Here is an 11575-nt window from a genome sequence, read left to right on the forward strand (position 1 = left end):
GGCCATGGGTCACATCTCTTGCAGGTCCAACAGGCTCCGTCTCACACGCTATTACTCTACCAACGGAAGTTAGTTGCATTCAATAACTTCTTCTGTGTTCTTCGCTGTTGCCGCCGCGATGGAAGTTACCTGCGGAAACACTGGTACAAATACAGGTGTTATTAAAAAAAACTGTAGACAAACGTCAGAATTGTGGACCGGCGCTGTGTGGCCGGGCTGCGCAGAGAGTAAGACGAGAGAGAGGAGAGATCCAAACACAGTCACAGCTTTACCGAAGAAATGGGTCATGTAACGCAAAATTAAACCAGATCCATATAGACAACATTGCAGCGGATGCGAGGACATTAGCGCCAGAGCGTCCTAGAGCAGCTAACAGCTAACAGACGCTAACTAGCACCGACTAGCACTGGTCACTGCTGTTGTCTGAAAAACAACAGACGGGACAAAATGTTACGTTTGCTGGTAAACTTGTGAACCTTGATACCGACGTATAAACGACTGCTATCTGTTGAATTTTCCTCCCGTTACTCTGTCCTCTGTGAACCCGGAGCGTTCTATGAAATGACGCATTTAGAAAAAAAAATCACGCAGATTTGATCGTGGGAAGTCGTTATCGTGATTAAAATTCGATTAATTGTGCAGCCCTAGTTTTCTCCTTCCTGTACAGAGTTTTTTTTTCCAAGGACAGTTGTCTTACTCCCTACTCCTCTGATTACGTAGACAATCTGGCAATGCTACTGACCGGCTTCGACTGTCTTTTCTGAGCTTCGCTTTTCAGTTATCTTCTTTCGAGAGTCCGTTGTTGTCATAAGGGGGCATTGGTTCGGTATCATGTCTTTTACTTACCTTACTCAAGTTAATGACTCCAGTTCTTTGTCAATCTGTGAAAATGTGTATAAGATTTAGACATTCACTGCATCACAATAGTTTAGTTTGTTACCCCTTTTGTCTAACTCAGTGTGTCACATACAGGATATTGACCATGTGTAAATAAGGTTGAAAAATGTAGCTGGGATGTGATGTAGATGTTAACAGATGCTGAATTGCCAGATATATTGCATTTTATTTTGTCAATATTTTCAAACCTGAATTCTTCTTATTGGATTTCCTGGATCAAAGAAACCCAAACCAGTTTATTCTACATTCTCTGCAGTCTATGTGTTTGTATCTCAGGGGACTTGCAAACAGACAAATTCTCTCATGCTGTGTATGGCAATTGGATGTAATAGTCCATTTACCACTGTAAATCTGCTGTGTTCAAATACCCGTGTTTGTGTGGGTGTGCGTGCGTGCATGTGCGTGCGTGCATGTACGTCTGTGATGATATCCTGGCCAGTGTTTTCTTTGAAAAACAACCAGAGCAGCTTCTGTAAAATAGGACTATCGTCATCATGACCTCTCCTGTTTTCCCAGCTGCATCTAAGCTAAGATGTGAGGGTTTTACTGCGATTTTTTTCTGACTTGGTGTTTGTTATACATCTGGTGGTCAGCGATGAGAGGATCACATCCCCCAGTTACAGCACGGCCTTTCCTGCTCCATTTGGAAACTGCTTTGATGACCGGGGGCTTTAAGAACACAGTGTCAATAAAAACACTTTGATACTTTGCTCCAGCTGTCAGGTTTTTTATCTGGTATTTTTCAAGTGATGGACATGGAAAATAGCATCTCTCCTAAGACAAAGGTCATTTTTGCAAAGAAATGCAGATGCAGCAGATACACATTCAATCTTTAGAAACAAGTAGGCAATTAGATTGTGCTTAAGACATAATAGAAGTCTGTTTGATATTAGAATGAATGCAATTAACCAGTATTTACCACCGCCATTATGGCTGTCTTGCCACGAGACGTGGTAATTAAGAAGCTTTATTACGGCAACAGAGTATGGAGTGAGATGTAAAGATTGCGCCTCTCATAATGGGACTGTACTGTGCAGTTGGAAGAATCAATTCTCTTTCTTTGTTTTCCCAAACTGCTGTGTCATCAGAATCTTAATTTTCATGAAAAAACTGGCTGGTGTGCTACTTATGTATATTGCACATGAACACAAGCAGACATGCACGCGCACACGCACACACACACACACACCCCTAATCCCTATGTTATTTGGCATTCATCACATAGCGCCATTGAATGAATGTATAACATTCCACCGTCAAACTGCTTTGCTCTGGGTGTGCGTACAATTCAGGAATGCATACTCCTCAACTACAAGTGCAACACAATCAATACAGCCTGATTTTGCTAGCAGTGGCCCAGCAACATGCTCATATAATTCACTGTGAAGACAAGGTTAGAATTACTGCAAGATGAGCTCACGCAGTAACTCCTCTTCCATCTAGAAGAGTATAGCTGATGACTGGCATGTAACAGGTTAGGAAATGGATTTCACTGATTGGTAGCGTAAAGAAGATGTACAAAATTACATTTTATTATAGGAACTGTTCTTATGAGTGGAATATCGGATAGCCTTGAAAACTAATTGATATGAGCGTACTCAAAATATTGACCCAGTGTCATTGATGGAAGATGTTAATCCGAATCGATTTTTCCACCACCCCTACTTGCCAGCAGCAATCTTTTCTAAGTAGGCACATAACTGTCACGGCTTCATGTCATGTCATTTAACATAGTCTCATAAAGTGGTTTTGCAAGTTGAAAATGTATCCTGATTTAAATAAGCCACTTGGTTTTCCACTGGATGATCACATGTTAAGCTTGGGCAGGTAGCATTTGTAATGTACTAAGATCTTTGTCTTTGTCTTTGGGTGTTATTTTGTTGCTTCCACACACATACAAACCTGGAAAAAAAACTACCCATGCTTTTTTGAGTGAGAGGTTTGTGAATGTCCTCTGCGTTCAGTCTCTGGGTGAGCTGTTCAAAATCTGCACGGCTTTCTACGTCACTAGCCGAGACGAGGTGGCTAACCGTAGCACATGCTAGCGCTAGCATGCTAAACACTGCTACAACACACATACAGTAATATACAATAATATACCGAATAACTACTTAAATCTCCCTGTTCTGCAGGTATTCCACAAGTGCGCCCTTGTTTAGCAGAAGTCTCCCAGCTAATCCTGCCTTGTACTGACCAAAGTTGGAGGAAGTTATCTAGCTGATGTGATCTTCCCTAGCTACTGCGCATGTGTAACAAAGATAGTATCGAAGTGAGTTGTTTCACTCTTTAGCTAAAAATAGAGACCCAAACGCACAGGGTGAATACAGGATCTGCACCAAAGTGCGGTACAACAAAAATGTGATCTGTTCTGGTACGACCTCAAAATACAATTATGAACCCTAAAATGAGCGTAAGATGGGCGCTTTAAGGTTAAGACTTAGGGAGCTATTTCACACACTGGTGCTGAGATAAAACAAGACAAGAGTCAAGTAAAAATGATGTTACCTATTACCCACTTCTCAGAACTGGAGTAGCATTTATACTCGTGGAGCTTATGCATACTTCACAGTCAGTGCGTTTATTTGCACAGCAGTAACCGGCTAAGTGAATAATAATAATGATGGTGATGGTTAAATTGGCTAACCTTTTGCTGTTTATGAATTGTATTATGGAGTAACTGTACCTCCGGTACAGTAGGTGGCGCTCTGCCAACTCTGGTTTACCTTTGTCAAAATTACACTATCCTGCCACTAAATTAGTAAAATGTAACAACCTAATGTTTCATTTACACACTCCTGTCACAGTGTAGGCAAGCACAGTGCTCTCGTCAGATGACTGACAACTTGTTAGCGTTTAATATCTGTAACCGGTGTCCGGTGGAATTAACCGGCGGCAGCAGCGTGGGCTGCTCGGTCCCTCCACTTTTTTGCCGGGACATCGTTGCCAGCCCCGGAGATAAGACAGTCTGTTTAGCCATCTCCCGTTGTCTGCTGCTGCCTCGGCGGGGAGTAAAACAGATGGGCTGCAAGCTCTTTGCTGCCGATGGCCTGCTGATTCGGGCAACGCTGTTTTCTTGTATGGTGTCATAGCAACGACTATGATTCACAAAGCTGGCGGCTTATTTCCGGTTCAAAAACCACTTCAGCGGAATGGGGAGGGGCAGTTGGAGCATGCGCATATGGCTAACCCGACCATACCCCACTTTAGGTGTATACATGCCGGAATACCCCGGTTACAGAAGGAGTTCTCTAGGTCTGTTAACCGAGTTCTCAGGAGTAAGGTGTTTACATGATGTTTGAGAAATCGGAGTATGGCGTTAACCCAAAAATAATCGTTTTTTATACGGATTAGTATGTTGTGGGGGCATGGTTGATGCCAGAGTAATTGCGGTCCTTGCTCCTTCTTTCTGACAACGTCCTAATCTGAATCAAAAATCTTCAATATTTTTGTCGATGTGTGGTCAGACTAACACAATTGTCACTCGTCAAAATAACTTTTGAGAAATTGGGGATGTCTTGACGAAACTCTGTGTTGTAGGCGCCTAACATTGTGCTGCTCGTATTTTTTCCCTCTGTCTCATTTTTTCTATATGTTGATGTTTTGTTGTCAGGACACCTCTGAGCCAAACATATCATTATTGTGTATTATATAAGCTGGCAGAAGAATGCTATAAAAAAATAAGGGCAGACACGTGGGCATTGTGACAAAAACTCTTGCACACTAGCACAAGGACGGTGATGTGATTTTACAGCACAGTCTGTAAAGTAGTTTAATTGGGCACAAGAAATAAAGCCCTTATCTTAGAGAAGGTCTTGTGTTTGCATTCTGTTCTCCAACCCTTTTTTGCCACTACAGGGAATTTGCATTGTCTGCAAACCATTGTCTCCTTGGCGCACGCACACACACACACACGCGCACACACACACGCACACGCACACAGAGCTGCAGTCAGAGGGCAGAGCAGTCTTCATGCATGGCTCACTCTGCTTATATAAGAGCACTACTTAAACCTGGTTGCATCACACAACAGGCAGCACTGTGCCAGTGGGTCACTGTGCCACACAACCACTGCACACTATGTTCACTGGGCATGTGTGAATGGAGCGTCTCTGTGTGCGCTGAGGCATTTGGGTTGGGCACATGTTGAATGGTCATTCAAACGTGTGCTGTGCATGCATGTGTTTATATGTGTGTATGTTGGTTATTCCAGCTGATTGTGAGAGGCTGTATAATAATAATAAAAAGTGATTCAATATTAGCAAAGTAAAATGGCAAATATGATGATAATATGTTATGTTAATCAGTTTAAAGTATCCATAACAGCTTTTATTATGAAAAATGTGTCATTGCTGCGCCTGTAGAGTGCCAGTAGGGGGGCCTCTCTGTTTCCAAATTATACTCCTCGTGTATCCTCTTCTCAACCTTTACCCTAGCTCCCGCTCCTCATACCCTGCCGCGCCCCCCCCCCCAAGTTCCGCCTTTCTGCCAGCAGAACAGCCCATCTTCGTTCTCAGTTTCTATTCAGTGCACACACACGCACACCCCAGGGCTTGAACGAGGGCAGGACCAATCACTCCCACTGTTCTATAGTTCCATGAAAAAAACAGAGGGAGAGAGACACAGACGGAAGAGAGGAAGAGAGAGAGGGAGGGAGGAGCATAACTGCGCTGAAGCCGAGCCCCTCCATGCCCCTGCACGCAGAGTGGAGCAGACGGCAACAGCCACACAAACACACTCCACACACCACCAGCACCGCTGCCGCCGCCACCACACACACATAGTGACGGCTGCCAGGCGCAGTGGGAAGCAAGCCGTCAGGGAGAGCTTGGGAAGAAAGAGGGGGATCACAGAGGGGAAGAGAAGAAAAGAGTTGGAGGAGGAACCTTGTGGATCAGAAGGGATTTTCCTCTGTGTAGATAGGACTATCTGCTTCTTCCTGAGCGAGAGGAGTTTTCACTGAGGCTTTTTCTTTTTGCTCATCCTCCATGCCGGGCTTCGGCGATATCTACCTATCTATCCCCGGAGCTTAACAAAAGAGGGAGGGAGTGAGAGAGAGTGAGAAGAAAGGCACTCACAGCTTCAGCTCCAGACCACCCGCTCTCCTCCTCATCGTACTCCTCTCGTCTCTTTCTAGCTCCACATCCATGTGTGAGTTAATTGCTGATTTCACTGTTTATTGAGGATAGAAGCAGAGGACAGCGTGTGTTCCCCAGGATACAGCTGAGCTCCCGGCAGGATCAGGGTCTCGTCTGGTGAGAGAGAGAGGGAGCAAGAACGAGACAGGAAAACGGATACACAAGAAGAGAGAAAGAGAGACACAAGAGTAAGAGACGCTGGAACGCAAATTGAGGGGCATGTTCAGGGCAGTAGAGAGAGCCTGATTTTTAGAGCCGAGTGCAAGGAACCGGCAAACGGATCTCATCCATCCCTCCCTCCTCATCCTCTTCTTCTTCTTCTTCTTCTTCTTCTTCTTCTTCCCTCTCCCTTTACCCTCTCTCTGTCCTGCTCTTCAATTCCCCCTATTGTTTCTTGTGTTGCCTACCCTCCTATCTTCCTTTCCTCACCTCCTTCTCCCCCAATCCTTTTTTTTGCTGCCACTCCGGGTTCTCTCTGCCTCTCTTTCCAGACCTGTCTCTCTTTGTGAGGTTCCCCGTGAGCTCCCAGACAAGTAGACAGACTGAAATCCCAAGTACTATCTGTTCCTCCTATCCCTCCATTGCTCTGTTTGTTTATCACACACACACTCACATACACACACACACACACATACACATACACATACACACAGCTCAGTAGGAGGAGAAGGTTCTCTCTCTGCATCCTCCACTCTTGGACACAGTCGTCTGAAGGATCCAGGCCAGGCCCTAGGAGTGATCGTGCCCCACCTGCGAGCTTCTATCTCCATCCTCCAGGACCTTCAATTGGATTCCAGCTACATGGGAAAACGTTTGGAGCAGCAGCCAATGTACCCCCACTACACCTACTACTACCCCCACTATCTCCAGACCAAGGTAGGACGGTCCGTGAGGTTGACCTATTTTACCCCTCTAAATTCCGAGGAAATAAAGGTGTTTGTGTGTTTTCAAATACACATCAGCATTTCCTATGTAAATGTCTCAAAGCCATCTTGCAACCCTCATTTTAATAAACGCTATATCTTCTGTATCTGCTGCGTCTTTAAATCTCCAGCTCAATCAGTACCAGATCAAGACAAAATGGCATATTCCGATGGTCGCAAGTGTTTGATTGACAAGTAATTCTTACCTAAATTATTTTTATATGTTTCTTAACCTATGCACCAGTACTCAAAAAGGTACCCGTACCATATCCAAAGACTTGTATTGTGTTTTACCAAGCCAGGGAAGACCAAAATTGACTCACTTTCAATCCTATGGTGAAACTGTTTGAAAAAGCACAGATATAGATGCTGAGATTGCCTCGTAAAGACAGCTTGCTAAATGTCCCCTCTCCCCCATCTGTCTCTGACGAGGGTGATATTGGTGTCACTCAGCTGGGTTTTTCCTTTTCCATCCACACGAGCGCTTGACCCCATCCTCCCCTCTCTCTCAGACCCCATCAGCTTCAAGTTCAAGTTCAGGGCATGAGGCCCTCCCTTTCCTCAGCCATTGTTTTCTCTCCTACTTCATCCCTCTCTTCCCCCACCCTTTACCCCTCCTTTCACTGGTCATCCCCAGGCCATACTGGCCCATGATACCATGTTGTAGACGTGACTGATGGAACCTGATACACTTCTCCAATTACCCAAAGTACATAAAACCAAGCTCAGTTTTCTCTTTGTTTTTTCACTTTTATTCTCACATTTAGCACACACACACACACACACACACACACACACACACACACACACACACACACACATACACACACACACACACACACACACACAGACACACACACACACACACACACACACACACAATATATTTCCCCCTCTGAGTCTTCTACCACCAAGAAGAGGAAAATGGATTGCTAAGATCTGATCGATGGCTCCTGCATCATATCGCCCAGTCCGCCATTCCTTTGTCTGCCGTGATTCATTTGTTTTTCTTTTCGTGTGATAGTAAGTGTGAGGAGTTGGCAGGTTTGCTGCAATATTTAGTAAATATGTACATGCCAGTAGGCAGGAGAGATGGAGAGAGATGCAAAGATAAAAGTGTAGGAGTGGGATGCTATGAGAATAGAGAGATTATGCTATCAGATGGACACAGTGTGGGAAGAACAGGTAAGAAAATGATGCTCCACTGTTAAGAATAGGTTGAACCTTGAACCAAACGCAGACTGCATGATGCATTTGCAGGCCTATCTACACAACTAGAATGAATGGAAAGTCCTATATATTTATTTGAACCAACATTACATTGGTAGGATTGTCTTAATCAAGTTTCTTGTCCTAGATTCCATTACAATAATGATTAAATAGTAAGCATCCAGGCAATTTCCAAAGACATGAGAGCACCCAAATAGCTCAGCATCTCCAAAACAATTATAAATTTCCCTTGCTATTTATCAACTACTGCCCATAAAGACTGACCACCTTTAACAAAAACATTAAATAAATACATTTATGTTAAAAGAACCTGTGACTCAAAAGGTTATGTGGATGTGGAGTTTTGCCTTTTTTCATTTTCTAATTTAAATTAGTTCCAGATTGGAGATTGCTTGCTACCTTCTTACAAGACATGCCACAATTCATGGGTAATGTTAGTTGACAACAATTACTGTACAGATGAAAGCTAGTAGGGACTAAGCAATTTGAGTTCCAATAAAAAAAGACATTCAGATGTTAGGCCTTTAATGCTGCTGATACTGATAAACCAAAACATTGGCTGGAATATCAGTCTGTCAGATCAGCTTTGGAAATCTCTAAATGGTGATAAACACATTGTAGTTTTTACACAATGAAACTGTTGTCCACATGTTTTTAAATCTGAGATCTTGGGCGCCTAGGTAGCTCACCTGGTAGAGCCCGCGCCCATATATACATAGAGGTATACTCTTCGATGCAGCGGCCCTTTGCTGCATGTCATTCCCCCTCTCTCTCCCCTTTCATGTCTTCAGCTGTTCTATAAAAAAAATAAAGGCCTAAAATACCCCCCCCAAAAAAAAAAATCTTAAAGAAATATTTTTTCACTGATTCAACGCAGTCAAGTACACGTTGACTACATGTCATACTTTATTCATTACCCTAAACAAATCCACTGCAGCAGCTATTCAGCTTTAGTGCACAACATAGGATATTCCAATTAACTGTAGAATATATTTGGAGATGACGTGCAGATTGTATTTGCAGCATGTCGACATTAGCGACTTATCTACTGATCTCGGAGTTGCATACGCTCACATCTGGGCGCTGTCTGATGTTTTTAAGAATGTGCTCAAGATGAGCAAACAGAAGCTGGAAACTGTTTGTTAATGCACATCTGTGATTTGGTTGTAATAATCATCACCACCAATAACGAGCACCCCTTTTTCTTTTTAGCTTGTCTGGAAGAATAAATGCATGTCTGCTGCTGGATACTATAAACCGTTGTTTTTAAATGTTCTTTTAATGAAAGAAACTCCATTGTCTCTTGGCAAAAGTGTTCTTTCGTTTGATATATTTTTTTCCCGTGAACAGAATCAAAATGGCAAACACACAATTGGTCTTCTTGATAAATTGTGTTTTTCTATAACAATCATGCCCAAAAAAACTTTGACAGCTAGTATTTTCATCTTTGATTTTGTGGTTGCATTAATTTGTCATATTTACACATGTGAATATTAATGGTTGGGATTGCGTGATTGTGATTGATATCGGCTCAATAATGAACTTAAAAAAGACCTTATTTTTATTTTCTAGCAACAACAAAGATGCAGCATTTCTAATCGGCTCTGAATCAAGGAGCATTCCCTGTGTTATTTGTAGATTTATTACAGGAGAAATTTTGCTGTGTGCACCTGTACGTTAGATTAACTTCAACATCTTCAACATGTCTGTCACACCGTTTTATGCGTGCAGATGTCACCGTGTCACGCTGCTGTTTTCTTGTTCTATGATTTATCTCGATCGGTTCGAGGTCATCTAATTTCTCAGAAGTATCTGCAACAGGCATCTGGCCCAGACCATCACTTCATTCCTTACACTCCATCCATCCATCCCTCTGCCCCTCCCTCCCACCAGCCCTCACTCGTCCTGCTGTCAAGGTCAAATCAAATTGGATCCTACCCTCCCCAGTGTACCCTCTCCACTGTGCCTGCCTGTGAGTTTGTGTGTGTGTGTGTGTGTGTGTGTGTGTGTGTGTGTGTGTGTGTGTGTTCGCATATCTATCCATATATGAATAAAACTTGCATGTGTATGTCAGCTTTGTATCCGTGACTGTACATGAGCCTGTAACTTTGTCCGTCAATGCGTACGTGATCTTGGACTGAATTTATTTGCTCACTTTTGTGTGTGCATGTCTGTAAGAGCTTGTGTGTATCCTGTGTTAATGTGAGTGTGTCTGCGTGTGTGGGGCCTCTGAACAGTGACTCCCATGCCTGACCCCTTCTCGCTGCAGCGTGCTGTCATTAAAGCTCTACCAGTTCCCAAAGGAACCGTTCTGTGTGTATGTGTGTGTGTCTGTGTGTATGTGTGTGTGTATTAGTCAGAGGCTCCATAGAATAGCTCAGTTATACATCTATATGGACCTTGACAACAGCCCAGTGTTTGATCTGCCTGTGCTGCTCTCAGATGTCAAATATAAGGTGTGTGTCTTTGGGTGTATGTTTGCGGGTGTGAATGTAGGTGTGCAGCTGGTTTTCAGGCTCTTTTCTTTGTTTACAATGGACAAGAGCATACAAAGACTTACCGGTTGTATTTATTGGGTTCCATTTTTTTTTAGCTCTTTCTCACACTTCCACCTTTCTCTCTCTCTCTCTCTCTCTCTCTCTCTCTCTCTCTCTCTCTCTCTCTCTCTCTCTCTCTCTCTCTCTCTCTCTCTCTTTCTCTCCCTTGCTCAATGATCTAATTGGAGATGTAAATGGCCTCTTATTAATCTTGATTCCAGAGAGTGGAGGCTCTTCTCCTGTGGAAATCAATTTTTTGTGTGTGTGTGTGTGTGTGTGTGTGTGTGTGTGTGTGTGTGTGTGTGTGTGCGCAGCCTTCACTGCCTTACAATAGCATTCTTTAAACACAAGACACACTTGCTGAAAAGTACACAGACACTCTGACACACACATGGACCACTATCACACAAAGGCAGCTATGAAATGACTAGCTTAAACTACCAATCCTTAGTCAGATGACTGAGTGTGTGTAAATGTGTGGCTATTAAACGGAGAAATGCTCTTGCTCTGCCTCCATAATGGTGCTATAGGTACAGTTAGTGTACATTAGCAGGGGGTGGGTAGGGACAGCAGGCTCTCTCATGTGAGCCTAGTGGCCCTTAATCAAAGCTGTACGAGGGTTTGAGGAGATCAGGGGGAGGGTTATTGCCAAAGCGCAGCTGCATTGTTGCTTTCTTGGTGTGATTTGTTAAAATATAACCAGAGGGTACAGCTGGAGGGGCTAGCTCTATTATTCTTAAGGTCCCATGCCATAAAAATTTTACTTTATGAGTTTTTAACATTAATATGCGTTTCCCTACCCTGCATATGGTTTCCCAGTGGCTAGAAATGTTGATAGGTGTAAACCGAGCCC

General features: G+C 43.4%; 1 protein-coding gene across 11 annotated transcripts in view; it reads left to right on the top strand.

The window, feature by feature from the left end:
• Positions 1-11575, top strand: part of LOC116691760 (RNA-binding motif, single-stranded-interacting protein 3) — a 221956-nt gene that overhangs the window by 53818 nt on the left and 156563 nt on the right. Inside the window, exon 1 of one of the 11 annotated variants that reach the window (XM_032519641.1) lies at positions 5537-6908. The exons of 7 other annotated variants lie outside the window; for them this stretch is intronic. In XM_032519641.1, the coding sequence (XP_032375532.1) occupies positions 6834-6908 (75 nt within the window). In that variant the 5' untranslated portion in view covers positions 5537-6833. Of the gene's footprint in view, positions 1-5536; positions 6909-11575 lie in introns of those variants that run through there. 3 more of the 11 variants (XM_032519631.1, XM_032519630.1, XM_032519640.1) reach the window with 3 other exon arrangements.

This window comes from Etheostoma spectabile, chromosome 6 (genome assembly GCF_008692095.1).
Source record: "Etheostoma spectabile isolate EspeVRDwgs_2016 chromosome 6, UIUC_Espe_1.0, whole genome shotgun sequence".
Lineage (NCBI taxonomy): Eukaryota > Metazoa > Chordata > Actinopteri > Perciformes > Percidae > Etheostoma > Etheostoma spectabile.